General features: G+C 45.4%; 1 protein-coding gene across 5 annotated transcripts in view; it reads right to left on the bottom strand.

Moving 5' to 3' along the window:
• Positions 1–7,764: 7,764 nt before the first annotated feature.
• The window catches only part of UBE4B (ubiquitination factor E4B), a 69,327-nt gene continuing 58,516 nt past the window's right edge, over positions 7,765–18,575 (bottom strand). For all 5 annotated transcript variants that reach the window (XM_028740707.2, XM_028740708.2, XM_028740711.2 and 2 more), the window contains 8 exons: positions 18,007–18,242; positions 17,563–17,689; positions 16,781–16,925; positions 15,634–15,768; positions 13,482–13,673; positions 10,992–11,166; positions 10,397–10,543; positions 7,765–9,198 (listed from right to left, as the gene is read on the bottom strand). In XM_028740707.2, coding sequence (XP_028596540.2) covers positions 9,137–9,198; positions 10,397–10,543; positions 10,992–11,166; positions 13,482–13,673; positions 15,634–15,768; positions 16,781–16,925; positions 17,563–17,689; positions 18,007–18,242 — 1,219 coding nt within the window. In that variant the 3' untranslated portion in view covers positions 7,765–9,136. The remainder of the gene's footprint in view (positions 9,199–10,396; positions 10,544–10,991; positions 11,167–13,481; positions 13,674–15,633; positions 15,769–16,780; positions 16,926–17,562; positions 17,690–18,006; positions 18,243–18,575) is intronic.

Below are 18,575 nucleotides of genomic sequence, written 5' to 3'. Positions count from 1 at the left end.
GGATTCACCTGCCAATCTCGGGATGCCTCTCGGCCAATCCAATTAAGGAAAGGCATCGCGAAGGTGGGACGGCAGCGGCGGAGGCAGCCAATTAGCGTTCGAAAAAGGAATTATTTCTCTATATCTCTCAGAGCTCTGTCCTAAGAATGCTCCTCGGGAGTCCTTTTGGCGGCTGCGTAGGAATACGCGGGTGCTCCCTCTTGCGGAGGGAGAAAGTAAGCCGATGACGGAACCTTCCGCAGGGAGCTATAAAAAGGGAGGCGATGGAGTTCACTCATACGCTTGTCCTTTTTTCTTTTTTTTACCTCAGTGGAGGGGAAATTCGGTGGAAGATTGTGCTTTTTATTGAGAGAGACATAGAAGGGAGAGCTTTAAGTCACGAATCTACTGGGGAAGCCGAGTTTTATCAAAGGGATTCAGACGTTTTAGGAAGATAAAGCCTGAGAGGGGCTCAGAGGAAGGGCGGAAGGAGCACTACCAGTTCACAAGTTACCCCTCCACACACACACGTGTAAAAATGAACGTGTGAATGCAGGAACCGTGTTTGCTGTCAGAGAGAGTGGCTGTACAGGACACTCGAGTTTTCTGAGGCTCCTGCCCTCACTAGTACACTTGGAACCAATCCCAAATTCTCTACTGTGTAAATGTGTGAAGCAACCTTGGGAGGCGAAGATTGGGTAGAAAAACTAAAGTAGAGGTTGCAAGAGGTCTAAAAAATAAATATCACCCTTCTTTCCTCTAATGCCCCTTCAAGCATACCTATTTTAAAAACCTTACAGCTTTTAACTGGAAGGAAGTTGTAAGGGAGGATTTAAAATTCCAATAACTGAGTCAAATAGAGGGGGAAGATTAAATTACCACACATTAAATTACCACACATTTTTGTTGGTTCAGGATGATCACACCCGTTTCATCCTCGGGACCACTCTGTAAGTTTGGTTAGGCTGAGAGAGTGACTGGCCCCACTGGCTTTCAGATAAGCAAAAGCAAATGATGAGGATGCAATAAATGTTATAAAGGGGCTGATAACAAAATGTAAATTAGGAAGGGAAGAGCGTGGAGAGGGCATGGCTGTGCCTAGTGGAGTGATCTACATAAGGCAGTGCCAAAAGGGGGGCAAGTGGCTCCCCAAAACAAGGAGGTTGCTCACCACCCCATTGCTGAACTGTCATTAACATATACTTAGCCCTTTCTGTGTCCCCCATTTCCCCCCTCATAACACCATGGGCATAGCCAGGGGTTTTTGTGGGGGGGGGGAGCAGAACTGAGCTATCGATGACACAAGTGGTCAGTTCCTTCAGTTTTTTTATTGTTATTATTTACTTGATAGGGGGAGCTGCACCCCCGTCCCTCTCTGGCTATGCCCACGTGTAGCACCACTCATGGTATTAATCATCCTCCATAAGGTGCTAGGGATATGAGTAATGGAAAGGAAGTAAACCCTCTCTCCATCGCCACTATGCAGAAAATCTAAATAAATGGTTGAAGGTACTCAGGTGACTCAGGTACTAGAGGGACGCGGGTGGCGCTGCGGGTTAAACCACAGAGCCTAGGACTTGCTGATCAGAAGGTCGGTGGTTTTAATCCCCGCGACGGGGTGAACTCCCGTTGCTTGGTCCCTGCTCCTGCCAACCTAGCAGTTCAAAAGCACGTCAGAGTGCAAGTAGATAAATAGATACCACTCTGGCGGGAAGGTAAACGGCGTTTCCGTGCGCTGCTCTGGTTCGCCAGAAGCGTCTTAGTCATGCTGGCCACATGACCTGGAAGCTGTACGCCGGCTCCCTCGGCCAATAAAGCGAGATGAGCACCGCAACCCCAGAGTCGGCCCTAATTGTCAGGGGTCCCTTTACCTTTTATTACTCAGGTGATTATGGAGGGAAACAACCATTGCATGCTGAATGTCCTAGGTTAAGATGAGGATTAGTTCATAACTTCTGGCCTGTGGACCTAATCAGGCTTAATTTTACCTGTTTTTTCTATGCTTGATCCCATTTGTTGTTCCTTTCCAAGTGAAGTTTGCATCGGGTGCCAGGTTTAAACATTGGATCCTGATCAGATTCCCCCCAAGTGGATCTGATGCCTGCCAAACAATTTAAATGGTACCAAATGGAAACCGTGCTTGCAAGGAAATAATTGGGAGCACACACTGATCCCTCTGAAACGTGGCTCTTGGTTGGCATCGTTCGAATGGATGTTGAATGCAAGCCGCACTGCTTTTAGGTGGGGTTGAATCTACCTGAGCTATTGGCAGATGGTTGGTTCTGTCCACCAGTCAAATGTGGCCCACGGAGGGCTGACTACAGTTTAACCTGGCCCTCCAGTTGAAAGGGGTTCCTCATCCCTGAGATAAAAGGGTAAGAGAGCATCAGATAGGCAGCGATGGTCCTTTCCTAAGACGCAGGGGAAACAGGGCGCCTGCGCCTCTCCAGATGTTGTTAGATTCCAGCTTCCATCAGTTCCAATCAGTGGGGCTAAAGCTCTGAGATGATGGGAGTTGAAGTCCAGTAACATCTGGAGGGCCATACATTTCCCATCCCAGGGCTGAATGAACCAATCACCTGACTCAGTATAAGAGAGGGGGGAAATGAAATGGGAAGAAGATAAAATCTGAAGGGCATGGGTAAAATAAATATTTTATTGGCTCACTGCATATCAAAATATACTTCAGGTTTCAAGCATGCCACGGAACAGAGTGGTATTTTTGTAAGTGTCCTTTAATATTTAAAAATGTGATGTACCAATAAAATAGTTTTGTGTACCCTCCAGATTTTCCCCATTATTTTGATTTCTTTTGACATGACATATGACAGCTTAAGATGGGTTGTCTCCAACTAAGTCCTACTCAGAGCAGACCTATTGAAATTAATCTGAATTAGGGCTTGCCCACATTTCTGCTTGCCCCACTGCTTTCCTTCAGAGAAGCTTGATCTTTACCACTGAATCAAAGCAAACATCGACTGAGTTTTCCTTGATTGACATTTGCTCTGATTCAGTGGTAAAGAGTGCAGTTTCCCAGGGGAAGCAGCAGGGCAAACAGAAAACCACTCAGACCTCCTGTCTCTAGAAAGCATGGAATAAGCGGAAAACTGCTTGGACCCATGCTTTCTGTGGGATAACCAGCCTCATATAATCAATAATGCTTAAGTCTATCAATGCATAAAGGGGTTAAGACCATAGAGTAAGCTGTCCTGCCAAGTTTAGCTCACCTTGGAAGGGATTAGGCTTTCGTTCTTTCAGCCTACCTGAGCTCAACATGTGAGGAGATCTGAGTTGGTTGCTCCAAGCTCAGACCACATGGCTCTCACAAACCACTGTTGAGTTCCTATACCAATAATTTAGGAACTTTCACCACTTGCAACTAAACTAGGTTTTACTGCCTGTGCAACCTTTCTGACTGATGTATGGAAAAGCACACAAACATAACCTTTGGTGAGTTTGTAAGTAAACCATTATTTTATTTACTAAATGTGTGGTCTTTTCCTATGCTGGAGAGTTTTGGAACTCACAAGCCTATATTTCTGCACTTTACTTTGCTGCATCTTTTGTGATTTTAAATATCTGCTGGGGTTCTGTCACCAAAGAGTACTTGCTCCAAACCTGGATCCTGACATCCAGTGAATTATTGTTTTATACCTATTTTTCCCCCTTGCCCCAACACTTTCCAGGTACAAGACTTATTTGCAAGTATGGATGGGCCCTTAGTAATATCAATTGATTTCAGTGGATCTACTCTGTATAGGATTAACACTGGAGACAACCCTGTTTCTGCTACATGCTTCTTGACTCTAGGGCTACACACACACTGTAAATTTAAAACACATGGCTGCCTACCAAATAATAATCATAAACATGGGAACTGTAGTTCAAGGGGTAGCCACAGTTCCCAGGATTACAGTGTTTGGGAGAGAGTGATGTGCCTTAAATGTATGGTGTGTATGCAGCCTTTGTAAGCAACTAGGGGGCCATCTGGTTTGATTTAGTACTCCTGTGGGCCCTGTTTGTTCGTCTCTGTAGCAAATCACATGCTTTTTGAGGCATGTGGGGTCATGGGAGAGAGTAGACTGCTTGCTAGTTCATCTTAGCTGCCCTCCTGCCTCTTACAATTAGTCTCATCTTGAAATCCTTGTCCCACTAACAATCAGATGTATCCTGGAGGCAGCTCTCTTTATCTCGTGGAACATGACATGTCAGGTGTTATAACTATATAGTAGCTGGAAGCGGGGAAACAAAAGTATGTAACCAACAGAGAGATCAACCCCACTCAACAACGTCTAGCATTTGATAGCTGAGTGTTAAGCAAGGATACAGTAATTTCAGTTTTTTAGTACCTAGTGTTTTGTATCTTTTTTTCTCCTATTAGTTTTTCTGGTGTTTCTGCCTGCCTCTAAATTATTGGGATTAAGAGTGTTAGACTAGGGGTTTTCAGACTTTCTAACCCCAGGGCCCACTTGAGAGGACAGAAATGGTGGCAGATGGAAGCAGAGTTGGCCATAATCAGCTGGCTATTACTGACATTGCTTTCTAGCGGTATCTAACCTATATCTGGAAATTCCTTCACCATGGCATTTTCATTGTGGCAAGTAGCTCCACAGCTCAGCTTTATTTAAGGTCAGTATATGCCTCCTGTGTTTAGGCAAGTTTGCTGATGTAGAGGCTTTAAATGGAGACAACTTTTTATTTTCCCCTCACCACCCATCCCACAGGACTCCTAAAATATATATACCTATTTTCTGCAATTTCTTCTCCCATTCTCCTTTCATATTCAACTTGTACCTTATCTCCACCCACTCCCAGTTCATCCCTCTTCCTGTAACAGCTTCCCTCTTACCCCTTTCTTTCTGTCACGTTTATTATGAATGATAATAACAATTTAATTCAATTGATAATGGTAATAATGACCCTTTATTTCACGTTCTAACTTTGTTCCAACTCTGGCAACCCAGCCAGATGGGTGGGATTATCATATTGTTTTTATTGCTATTTCCTCTGAAAATGGGTCAAGGCCCAATGGTGAGTCCTGTTTGAGAAATACCACATTAAAACATTTGACATAATACATGTGATGCACCAGGAGTTTCCAATGATTGAAGAAACTTGTTACCCATATTTTGTAAGCACTTGCCCCTACAGAAGAGAAGGGGCTTACTCTGCCCATTTCAAGGACTGTTCCTCAGATCCAGCAAGCTGGCATTTTACTCTCTGCCATGCTCATAACTCATTTCTTCATATGAATATTAAAGCAGGCTTTGTTCAGGAACTCTGCTGTATAATCTAAAGCTATGGCTGCGCCCCTTTAAAAATGTATGGCGTCTTGGTTTCTATTTTAGCCTGCCTATTGATTTGTGGCTGCTGTCCATCCCATCCCAGAACTCTATCCAGGGAACAGATCCTTTTTGCTAAACACTCAGCTTAGCTTGGGACAGCTGTGATTAATTTGCCTTTTAAGTGGTTGGGGGAGATTGGGGTTTCAAAAACGTATTTCTCGCAGAGTTGCTGAGATTTCAAAACAAAGTTGGGCTCTCAAAATCAGGGTGGGGAACCTTCTTTAAAAGCCTGAGGGCCACATTCACTTGTGGAGAAGCTTCTAGGAGCCACATACCAGTGGTGACTGTGGCCAGAATCAAAAGCGGGTTCAGCAGCAGGCAACAGGACTCTTACCTCTGTTTGGTAAGCTGCATTCAATCCATGTAGAAGCCAGAGATATTTACACCCAAACACACCTCTCCATCCCAAGAGATGGGATCCTAAGAGAGGGGCAAGCAAATTCCAGAGCACAGGTTCAGTAACTAAGAAATCCCATCTCTTAGGATTTTCCTCATTGTGGCAACATTTCATGTTGGATGTGCATCATGCGTTTCTGATTTTAAAATGATGTTTGTTTTGTGTAGAGTTATTTACACTGGCTGCTTGCTTGCCCTGAACCAGTGAAGTTAGAGTGGAGCATAGGTCGGTCACCTCAATATGAAAGGGATATGCTGATTTTGTTTAGGCTGATGTGTTTTATCAATCTAATCTATTTAATGTATTCCATTGTGCTTTGACATTGTAAAGGTAAAGGACCCCTGGACATTTAAGTCCAGTCAAAGACAACTATGAGGTTGCGGCACTCATCTCGCTTTCAGGCCGAGGGAGCCAGCATTTGTCCACAGACAGCTTTCCAGGTCATGTGGCCAGTAGGACTAAACCACTTCTGGCACAATGGGACACCGTGACAGAAGCCAAAGTGTACAGAAACAGTGTTTACCTTCCCGCTGCAATGGTACCTATTTATCTACTTGCACTGGCATGCTTTCAAACTGCTAGAAGCTGGGACAGAGCAACAAGAGCTCACCCCGTTGTGCAGATTCAAACTGCTGACCTTTTCATCAGCAAGCCCAAGAGGTTCAGTGGTTTTAGACCACAGTGCCACCCACGTCCCTTTGACATTATATCCTGCTTTGGGCCTACTAGTGGTGAATAAACAGGTAATGATTTTTTAAAAATAAACCAATACCAGCAGAATGGCTAATGAGGGGAATAATTTTAAGTAAGTGTGGTATTTGATTTTTCAATTTATAAATAGGGAGCAGACGATGTCAGACCTCCAAGCCACAGGTTTATTATTAGAAGAACTTACAAACTGCTTCATTTTTTAAAATTTGAAAGTGATATACCGTATTTTTCGCCCTATAGGATGCACATTTTCCCCTCCAAAAATGAAGGGGAAATGTGTGTGCGTCCTATGGGGCGAATGCAGGCTTTCGCTGAAGCCTGGAGAGCGAGAGGGGTCGGTGCGCACCGACCCCTCTCGCTCTCCAGGCTTCAGGAAGCTCTGCGCAACCCTCGGGAGACCGGCTCCAAGGGTTGCACAGAGCTGCCCGCAGTCCCGGGCTCAGCGCAGCTCTGCACGGCCATTGGGAGCCGGGTGCGAAGTCCCACCCGGCTCCCGGTGGCTGCGCAGAGCTGCCTCCAGTCCCAGGCTCAGCGCACTTCTCCCCATCGCCAGCCCCACAAGCTCGGGGGACAGCGGGGAGGCGGAGTGCGCCTTCCCGCTGTTCCCTGACCTGGTTCTTCCAGCCCCGCACCTGGGGGGGGGAATAATTTTTTTTCTCTTTATTTCCCCCCCAAAAAACTAGGTGCGTCCTATGGGCCGGTGCGTCCTATGGGGCGCAAAATACGGTACTATGGAAGATTTTTGCAAATCAAAACAGGATGTATCCACACAGAGGTGCGTCTGGCACCTTCATTACACAGCTTCCAGAAAATGCTGAACACATACCTTCTTTACCCTGGCTTTTGATATGTGAGCGGCCTATTTTTTAGAACCCACCTTATTTTTGTGACTGTAAATAATAAGCTGTTTGAAATACTGTGTTTTAGTGTCAGAATCCACCCTGGGACCTTAGAATGAAGGGCAAGTAATAAATAAATAAGAAATATTATATAGTCATACCTTGGTTTTCAGACAGCTTAGTTCTCGAACGTTTTGGCTCCCGAACGCCGCAAACCCAGAAGTGACTGTTCCAGTTTGTGAACTATTTTTGGAAGGCTTCCGTGGCTTCCAATTGGCTACAGGAGCTTCCTGCAGCCAATCAGAAGCCTCACATTGGTTTCCGAACGTTTTGGATGTCGAATGGACTTCTGGGACGGATTCCATTCGACTTCCAAGGTACGACTGTACTAAAGTCAAACAAGCACATTTCCAACTCTGATTCAGCAGCCCACACAATCACCCGCCTGCTGCATGCACACAACATATGTGAAGGAGACATACACACTGAAGGGTTATTGTGCATGTGTATCACCATTTATTGTAGTTCAAGAATCAGGAACTGAACAGAGGACACTGTCAGCAAAAAGAAAAAGAAAGAAAAAGAAAAAAGAAAACATTTCTTTTCAGGCTTTTTTTTTTAAACACTGTGGTTTCAAATCCTTTTTAAAAAGGAAATTCAAGTATCTTTAAGCAGGGGGCAGTCATACAAAAATGTTTCGTCTTTTTTATATAGTTTCTGTGTTTTTCTTAAAAAAAAAAAAGCAAGTCTACATTTTTTTCTGCACCCTTTTTTTTTTTTTTTTTTGCTTTGGTTAAGGCCAAGCCATGGATACAAAACTGGTACGCAACATAAAAATGGGTATTCCTGCCTTCACTGGTAGGTGCTGAGACTTAAAATGATCTACCCCACTTGGGAGACAAGCTCTTAAAAGACTCAGAATCATCATCATTTAGCTTATTAGATCTCTGGCTTTAAAAACAAAAAACAAAAAACCCTAAAGCATTTAAGCGTCTCCCAAAAGACAAAAATCCAATGTGCAAAAAGAAAAGAAAAGAAAAAGGCAGGGGCAGCGGGGGAGAGAAAAGGAAATCTGCCATTGTGGATTACTCTTCTCATGTATGGCTGACCAAATAAAAATAAATGAATATGTGTAATAGAAAAATATGATTCCCTCCCCAAGATTAACACTTGTTGCAGGCACACTTATCTTTTCAAGATTATGTTCTCTTGGGGCTAGAGAAGGATTTTTTTTTTTTTTAATATACAGGGAACATTTGCTTCACATTACAGAAAAAAAACGGAGAGGGTAATGTAGGAAAAGTTAACAGGGAAGAAAAGAAAATGTGTATGTGTGATGGGGGTCACTTTAGCAGCAAAATGTTCAAGGTTTCAACCACAATCAAATTAACGGAGACCTGGCAATAGTTTTAAAACAAAAGCAACACAACATGTTGAGGGTTTTGCTTCCCTGATCCACATGTCTTCCAGGTTTTTTTTTTATTTTAAAAAAGGAATTCAAGCTGTATAAACCCCAATTATGAGATGTCAGAGGATTTTTGCCTCATAACAAGAGCCAGCTTCCTAAACTTATCCCCCACAACGTTATCGACCGGCGTGTTTGATCACTTAAATATATGTACAAGAATTAAGCTGCTTTTAAAATTTTTTGTTGTTCCTTCTCTTCATCCACATGCTTTTATGTCGTTTTGCAGCAGGAGCAGCAGCAGCAGCAGCAGCAGCAGCAACAACAGGCACTGTGTGAGCTCCAGCCCAGCCAGCTTCCACTTCCAAAAGAATCAGCACATCCCCCACGCCTCAATCCCCTTCGTCCTGCTCTTCACAGTTGACCTTGGCATGTGTGCTGCCAGGCAGGAGGAGGGTCCTCAATGGTCAGTGTTCTGTTTGTCTCTCATCCAGGCTTGGATTTGCTCTTTGAGCTCTGGCACTGAGTAGGGGGAGTAAAGAGGGGGAAGGAAAGTTAAACACAAAATACCTCACCATAACAAAGCTCAGTGGTTGAGCATCTGCTTTGTGTGCAGAAGGTCCCGTGTCCAATCTCCAGGTTGGGCTGGGAACATTCCCTGCCCGAAACCCTGGAAAGCCACTGCCAGTCAGTGCAGAAACAATGCTGAGCTTGATGGTCTGACTCAGTATAAGGCAAATTCTCATATCCACTCAGAGCACACGGAACAACGAACATCACAAATATTTTAAAACATCAGAGAAGCATCCATGTGCAAAGTCCTCCTAAAATGAAACGGGACAGTGCCTGTCTGACTTCTAGTGGGAACGAGTTCCACAAAAACGGCTCCTCAACACTGAAGGCTTGATTTCTTGTTGGTGCAAGTTGTGCTTTTGGTCCATGGAGGACCATAAAATAGTGCTCCCCCCCAAAGATGAACTCAGTGATTGACTTGGGATGTACAAGGCGAGAAGGTCCTTAAAGTACCCTGGGCCTAAGTAATTTGGGGTCTTTAGCAGATAGGAAGCCAGTGCAGACTTTAAGGGAGGACTGGGCACATTAATGGAAGAGCAGAGGTGCATCAATGACTACCAGCCATGACAGGCTGAGTTGGCCATACTGCACTATATGGCCCAAGCAACATTCTTATGCAGGTGACATATCAGCAGATGAGGAAATTCAGTCCCTCAAGACAACAGCAGAAGCATAGAGCAAGCGTGATCCTTCACATGTTGCCAGACTACAATTTCATGGTTGCCATGGACAGTATCTTTCAGCTATCAGAGCTCCCATCTGTAGAGATTGCAGAGTTTCGCAGAGGGTTCCCTCCCTGCTTAAGAAGCAGACAACCTTCTGCTGAATTTGTTCCATTTGGGGCCATTTTGTGTGTGATGGTTTTGTTTTTGTAACTGTGGATTTTTATTGTTGAAAGCTTATAATATAAATAAATATAAGTGAACATCTTGACAAAATATTTTGGGGTGTCAGATTGCTCTACTACAGACCAATGTCCAAGAGAAGTTTTGTTTTTTGCAACTAGGAAGCTTATTTATTGTATAAAAGTATTAGTCTAAAAAAAAAAAAAAAGACCTATTAGTCTAAAAAAAAAAAAAAAAAAAAAAACCAGCTATCAGCTCCCTTACTCTATTTTGCTTAGGTCACAACACAAGTTTCTCTCTACCTGGTTCCAGCATGTTTTCCGTTAGTGTTTGCCGATTGAATGGATCTGTGGAGGAATTCAAAAGGTGCCGGAGGATGATAGATCTATCCATGATGGTCCCAGATGGCAACCTGACAGGGTCACTCATCAATGTATCCATGAGTGGATCTAGAAGGAAAGGTTTAAGATCATCAAAACTTTAAACTTCAGACTCACTTGCAAACATTCCTAGAGAACTGAATGCTAGAGAGGTGTTTTTCTTAAGAACAACCTCACACTGACAGAGGTATCATTGTTGCACCTTGAGTGCATCTATACAATTTTCTAAAAAGGAAGAAAAAGAAAAAAGCATCTGGAAAAAGCTAAACCAGCTTGCTCTTCTGCACAAGTTTAGCATAAAATTTATTTATTTCTTAAGGGTTGCATCCAATTAAGTCACATTCAGAGGAGACTCATTGAAATTAACCAAAGTTAGTCATGACCACTACCTTCAATGGTTCTACTCTAAGTAGAAGTAGCATTGGATACAATCCTAAAATGTTAGCCCCTCTTTCGATTTTAGCCCCACTGATGATTCCTGGGTGAAGCTGCAGTATCTCCACAAAAATCTACTTGCCTCTGAACTCGTCAGGAGCGTCACTGTAGTCAATTTCAGCTCGGGCATTCTTGGCAACAATTTCTTCCACCTTTTCGGCTAGCAGCTTGAATTTTTCTATTGCTATTGTCGACTTGATTCCAGCTTTCCTCATCTTTGAAATGACCTCCTCAAATAGCTCCTTGCTGTAGGACCTCTGCAAAGACAGAAAGCACCACAATAATCGCATGCGCTACCAAGACCTGCCAAAGCCATAAGCTCAGCGGCAGAGCGCTTGCTGAGCAAGCAGAAGGTCCCAGGCTCAATCCCCAGTACCCTCAGATAGGCCCTTAGCTGGAAACCCTAGAGAGCTGTTGCCAGTCCGTATAGATGCAAGGCTGAGCTAGATGGACCAAATGGGCTGATTCTGTATACAGCAGTTTGAAGACTAACACCTTACTTCTGTTTTAGGGGAAGGACCATCTGATTGTATGCAGAAGGCCCCAGGAGTCAAGGGAGCGAATACTGAGCTTAAAGAACCAATGGTTTGGTTCAGTATAAGGCAGCTCACCTATGTTTCTAAGCAGTTGGCTGTTCTGTGTTTAAAGCACTGCTGCAGGAACAGGGCACAGAAAAGTCAGGGGGGGATAGCCAAGAGTTAAGTCCTTTCCCTGCAGCTTTTCACCACCTCCCAGCTGAGTGTTAGTGACATGGGGAACCTGTGCAAAATGGAATAAAACCACTTTGCAAAGCTTATTCTGCCATTCCGGGCTGATCATTCTGGTTTAGCGTATTATGGGAAAAGCAAAGTGCACTGAAGCCACTTCCTTCAACCCCTGGAAACTTTTAAATTCAGCCACCACCCACTCTTTCAAATATATATTCACAGGGATAAGGACTAGAAATGTGGTATCTCTTTTTAAATGAAAGTTGAGATCCTGAGGAATCGGCATTCCATACTCAGAAACAAGTTCTTTGCTTGCTTTGCACTTCTGCGGAATCACGGCACACACAACGCTGTCTGTTCTCCTCTCCATCTGCCCCTCTCTCGACATACTTTTAGTACTAGATACCAGGTAATTAATGGAAATGGAAATCTCTGCTATGAAGCTTTCTTGAGGCACCTGTTTACACAATGGGGGGAGATGGGATGTGCAGCTAAACAGGCTGTTTGGTCTGACACAGATGGCAATCCCGACATTCCTAAAATTAACACACGGTCCAAAGCGTGAGAAAGGCTATCTGCTCCTGCAATAGATAGGTTATGTGCACTTCCATGTGCAGCGATCAAGTGGCAGACTCTGCTGGCATGTAATCAGAAAGTCTTCTCCCTCCCTCCTCGCCATGTCAACTCCAAAAAGCCTGCAGTAAGGAGTCACAGCAAGCAAGAGCCGGCACCTGCTGGGAGCTTGCCAGTGCGATGCAGTATCACTGCAGGATGGGCAGCGCTCCGATTCCAAGGCAGTATGGTTGCCAGATAAATATCAAATCAGCCAGTGGGAGCGGGGAAGGGAAAGCAGCTGAGAGACTGTTGTAGCCAAAATATCAAGCAACAAAACCACATGCAAGGAAACTCAGTTCTGGAGAAAGAAAGGGTACACACACACACTTCAGTTACTAGGGATGGAAACCAGACTTTCTCCATCAGGTAGGTGCCCTCAGACAGGGTCGCACAGCTTGCTCTGAACAAGCAGAGCATTAAAGAAGTCAACCTGTGGCGGCATGACTTAGCAACATCGGTTTGTTCTTTCTCAGGGACTTTCTTTCAAATCAGCTCCACCACATCAAGCTGCTTCAGACATCTGATACAGATTTATCTGCAGTGCAGTGATCAACACACGATGTGCCCACTCCTTCCTTGACACCAACCCAGCAGGGGGGAAAACTCTATGCCTATATGGCACAGTGCCCAGCACACTCTTCTGGGCTTCATAAATTGCATGGAATTTTACAAATCAGAAGAAGAATTCAGCAAATGCCTTGGGAGAATCTCAACTTCAGAGCGAAGTAATCAAATCACATTTTTTGGAGGGGTAGGGGGTGGAATCCAACTGTCACAAAATAACTGAGGACTAGCAGAGCGCATTCACCTTTCTGCCCAAGATTCTCGCCCTTTGAATATGCTATACAGCTGTTTAAATTACCAAAGTTTCCCCAAAAAGGCAAGCCTATTAGGGAAACGCCTAAAAATCTTTGCCAATGTATTCATGTATCTTTACTCAAATATGCATGCACACATGAGAGGTTAAGCAACAGCCATCCCAAATTGGGGGGGGGGGGGGAACAAAACAAAATGGGCCAATATCCATCTGCTATGGAGATGGCAAAGGGAACTACGCAAGCCCTGGGAACCTGTGGCCCTTTCAGCTTTTGCTGAGAGTCCAGCTCCCATCAGCTCCAGCTAGTTAATGGTCAGGGATGATGGGAGTTGTCATCCAAGAACATCTGGAGGGCCACAGCTTCCCCATCCCTAACTACCCATTTCTTCCCTAACCTTCTGTACACCTTTCTTTCCTGGACTCCCCCACTCACCTGGTCATCAGCTATTGCTTTTGCAAAGCGAGCGCAGTCTAGCTGCAGGTAGATGTCCGTCAGTTGGTCCAAAAGCTTCTTTGGTTCAAAGCCGTACTTCTCGGGGTTCTCGACTTTCAGGTCGCGGCACTTGGGGCCGCACAGCTGCTGAAGGTTGAAGTTCAGCATTGCAGCCAATCGCGGCCCAAGCTCCTGGAAATGCCACCGCAGAAAGTATTATCACTGGAGAGGAATTCTTGAATCCCCATAAATGCCGGGTGCTTAATAATAATAATGCATCCACAAGCATTTTGTTGGCCACTGTGAGAACGGGATGCTGGACTAGATGGGCCAATGGCCTGATCCAACAGACTTGTCCCATGTTCTGCAACTGTGTTAATTTCCCCAATGTAGCTTTGTCCATCTCCACCATTTCCTACATCAAAACATGTTTACTTTGTCCCAATGGGAACCAAGCCTGCTTCCTGTATTCTGTTTTTCTTGGTCACACCCTTGTAGTGTGGCAGAAGGTTGCCAATTGCCTTCAGCAGATAGGAATCTGGATCCTCATCTCATCTACTCAACCACTGCTCCTTGTACAAGAGGCACTTTTGGATTGTACACCAGGTGGCCACTCCTGTCCCCCATGGCTGCTTGCCCCCTTCCAGGCACCTACCTAGTACTTTTCAGGCTGCCCCTGGCTTAATGGCAAAGGCTTCTAGTACCATGTGGACACCCAAGAGGCCACTAACCCAAGGGTAGCCAATGTGGCGACCTCCAGAATTTTTGGACTACAACTCCCATCAGCCCCAGTTGGCATGACCAATAGCCAGGGATGATCGGAATTGTAGTACAAAACCCCTCATGTTGGTTTCTTTTGCTCTAAGAAACTGTGAAGAACAAACCTTGGTTTATTACAGTGGTACCTTGGGTTACATACGCTTCAGGTTACAGACTCCGCTAACCCAGAAATAGTGCTTCAGGTTAAGAATTTTGCTTCAGGATAAGAACAGAAATTGTGCTGCGGTGGCGCGGGAGGCCTCATTAGCTAAAGTGGTGCTTCAGGTTAAGAACAGTTTCAGGTTAAGAACGGACCCCTGGAACGAATTAAGTACTTAACCCAAGGTACCACTGTATTGTGGCTTGCCTGAAGTGAAACAAACCATGTTTGGAGGCAACATTAAGCCAGGGATCGAGGTTTATTTCCTCTGTTGCTAGTAAAGGTAAAGGTACCCCTGCCCATATGGGCCAGTCTTGACAGACTCTATGGTTGTGCGCCCATCTCACTCAAGAGGCTGGGGGCCAGCGCTGTCCACAGACACTTCCGGGTCATGTGGCCAGCGTGACAAGCTGCATCTGGCGAGCCAGCGCAGCACACGGAAACGCCGTTTACCTTCCCGCCAGTAAGCGGTCCCTATTTATCTACTTGCACCCGGGGGTGCTTTCGAACTGCTAGGTTGGCAGGCGCTGGGACCGAGCAACGGGAGCGCACTCCGCCACGGGGATTCGAACCGCCGACCTTTCAATCGGCAACCCCTAGGCGCTGAGGCTTTTACCCACAGCGTCACCCGCGTCCCCTGTGTGCTGGTAGAGAGGAACAAAAGGAGCCCAGATAGTTTAGGTCAGGCATCCCCAAACTTGGCCCTCCAGCAGGGACTACAGCTCCCATCACCCCTGAACACTGGTCCTGTTAGCTAGGGGTGATGGGAGTTGTAGTCCCAAAACAGCTGGAGGGCCAAGTTTGGGGATGCCTGGTTTAGGTGAACTGGACCTCTGGAGTTGTAGCCAACTGAAACTCATGGTCCTAAGTCATGCCCATTCGTTTCAATGGGTCTACTCTGCACAGGACTAGCACTGCATACAACCCCATATATTGGCCACAGTGAAGAGATCTTAAAACGTTACATCTGTTTCAGGCCTTACACTCTCTGGCCCTATCCATAACCTGCAGTGGCTGAAATTCCCAAAAGCTGAGAGTCTCAATGATGAGAATTTTTAAATCACAGGTGAGGCTTATGGCTGCATCCACAGTAACACCGACTTTGAAGAACTCAAGCTGGCTGGGCCATGAATGAACCGCAGAACCAGTAATGTAAGTAAAACCTGCAAATCAAGTTGCCACCTATTTTATAATTTAAAGCACCTCATCACAAACCCCCAAGTTTATACTCACAGGTCTGAGGAAAGGCTTCTGAACTTGTTTGGTGAGGATGTGGAACATATCGACTGTTTCTGTTGCTAGGGCCAGGTAAGAGCGCGACACCCTCTCATCCTGTGCCAGCTGAGACTGCCGTGCTTGTTGCTGGTCCTAGAAGAAAAGGCGCTGCAAATCAAACTGCCTCTGCCTCAGCATCAAATAAAACAAGCAGGTATATGTTATCAAATTCCCAGCCGCATCTACCAGCAGCAAGACACCCTTGCTTCATCTCACTGCTCCCACCCCCAATATCACAAAGCACCAGATGCAACCAACATTAAGTTGCTATTACAGTGGTACCTCGGGTTACATACGCTTCAGGTTACATACGCTTCAGGTTACACACTCCACTAATCCAGAAATAGTGCTTCAGGATGAGAACAGAAATCATGCTCTGGCGGCAGCAGGAGGCCCCATTAGCTAAAGTGGTGCTTCAGGTTAAGATCAGTTTCAGGTTAAGAACGGACCTCCGGAACGAATTAAGTACTTAACCCGAGGTACCACTGTAATTATTTTATATACTGCTTCCTTGCCAAGAATGGCTTCTAAGCAGTTTACAAATATAAAATCAATAGCAAAATCCAAACAAGACACAAATTAACAATTCGAAGTGTTAAAAACATCCACAACTTTAAAATCCAATGGAACAAGTCAGTTAAAAAACAGAACCATTAAAAGTTTAAGTTTTTAAAAAACCAAACATTAAGTTCTGGGGCATGCTTGCCTAAGCAGGTGCACCTTCAAGAGCCAGCAAAACACCAATACTGGTGGGGGTTATTTCAGTAGGGAGGGCATTCCACAATATGAAAAACACCAATGAAAAAGCTCACCTCCAGGAGTCAATAATAATCAGGCTATGGCAAAAATTAACAGGGTTCCATCTGTTGATATTTAATGCCCTTACGAGATAGTGGTGGAGAAGATGCTTTTTCAGATAACCTATCCAAAGTTATGCAGGGCTTTATATTTAAGCAGCCAGGCATTAAAACTGGCTCAGAGCCCAGGCTGTTGAAGGCAGGTGCCAACCCTTCTTGTGATACACTGGGGCACTTACTGCATAGAAGGTGGGGTATGCTAACTCAGAAAATGGCAGAGGAACCTCCAAAAGGAGACATTTGCTCACCCTGGGCAGCAAGTCCCAATGCTCTTTGTTTTTCATCTCCTCCTGCACTTCATGGATGCGTTTTAGGGACTCCAAACTCTCGTCCAGCAAGAACGTTGTGTCATTGATCAGCATATTGATGTAGCGAACAAATTGCTTCCCAGAGCTAGAAAAGAGAGGGAGATGGAGAGAGACAGAAGCAGAGAGTTCTAATGGAGATGGGATTCCTTGGTTCCAATATAGCAGAACGACTGAGCTGCAACCCCAGTGCTGTTACTTGGATCTGGCAGAGGTTCAAATCCCTGCTCAGCCATCTGTTACTGCTGTGCACCAGTTTCCCCGCCCACAAAATGGAAATGGAACCTACCCCACAAGACTGTTGTAAGGAACACACAAGACTAAATGCCTTTAATACAACTATTTATCTGTAATCCTGAACTGCTACCCTGCTCTTATCCAGTGCATCAAAGTCAGATTAATTCCCCTTTGGGAACTGCCTTCCTGCACAGCACTTTAAAAATGCTCTACCCAGGGGGAGGCACAAATACCAGACTGAAATGAGAGAGAAGGGAGGCACAGATTGACTGGCAGCACCTCTCCCAACATCTCAGGCAAAGGCCTTCTATATCACCAGGTACCTGACCTTTTTTAACTGGAGATGGTGGGGATTGAACCTGTGACCTACCCCATACAAAGCAGGTGCTCTCTAACCCACTGAGCTATGGTCTCACCACAAAAGATGAGGGCCAGTCCAGAAACCCTTAAGACCCAGCCCCCGCCATGCTGAAAGCCTTCTAACTCACTTGAACTCTTCCATGAAGGTGCCATGGTGAGCTATATTCTGCCAGAGGCTTTTGAAGATGGTGCTGATGTGGTAGCGGATTGTAAATTTGTCATAGAACTCGCTGGTGGCTCCGGTGTGCTCGACATCTGGGGAGGATGGAGGGAAACCGTAAGTCAGACAATAAATCCACCACTTTGAAGTTAGAACGGAAGGGATGTACCCTCTCGCCTCCAGACTGGCCAGAAGATCAAGAGCTACCCCTTGCCAGTATCCAAAAAGAACATGAAATCCAGGAGAAATGGCCCCAGTCATTGGCCAGAGGTCCAAGAGATACTGAACTGTATGCAAAGACGTAGAAATCCCAACTCTATAATCAGCCAGGGCGATCAACACCACTTCACATCCCAGGGCATGGCTCTGTGTTTAAAGCTGAACACAAACTGTGAGTCAGGCAGCAGCTAACCTGTATAAAACTTCATCAGCGACGGTACAAGCAACTTGGTGGAGAGAGGATGGTTCTCAATCATCTCAAAGAACTTCTGTGTCCGTGGCTGGACAGCCGGGTTCGTCATAAACATCACCTCCACCAGCTTCGCCACCAGGTAGGGGTTCCGGATGTAGTTCTGGTTGCACAGCATCACAACGAGGAACGTCACAACGTCTTGGGTGCAAGGCTCATAAAGTACCTGAGGAGAATATCTGGCAACAGGGGGTGGGGTGGGATGAAAAACGGGCAAATGAGAAAATGGTCCTGAATGGAGAAGCACAACACCAAGGTAAGAAGAAAGCTGCTGGTTCAGCCCAAAGGCCTGTCTAATCTTGTTGCCTAAGAACATGGAAGGCTGCCTTGTAATGAGTCAGATCTTTGGTCCACTCAACTCAATACTGTCTATGCAGACTGGCACCAGTTCTCCAGGGTTCCCGGCAAGATGTCTTCCTGGGCGCTTCTTGCAGATGCCAGGAAGTGCTCTAACACAGCCCTTCCCTTAAGACACAGGAACTTAGGAAGCTGCATTATACAGGTTCAGACCA

Source organism: Podarcis muralis, chromosome 7 (assembly GCF_964188315.1).
Source record: "Podarcis muralis chromosome 7, rPodMur119.hap1.1, whole genome shotgun sequence".
NCBI classification, from domain to species: Eukaryota; Metazoa; Chordata; class Lepidosauria; order Squamata; family Lacertidae; genus Podarcis; species Podarcis muralis.
This window is presented reverse-complemented; position numbering and strand designations above follow the sequence as displayed.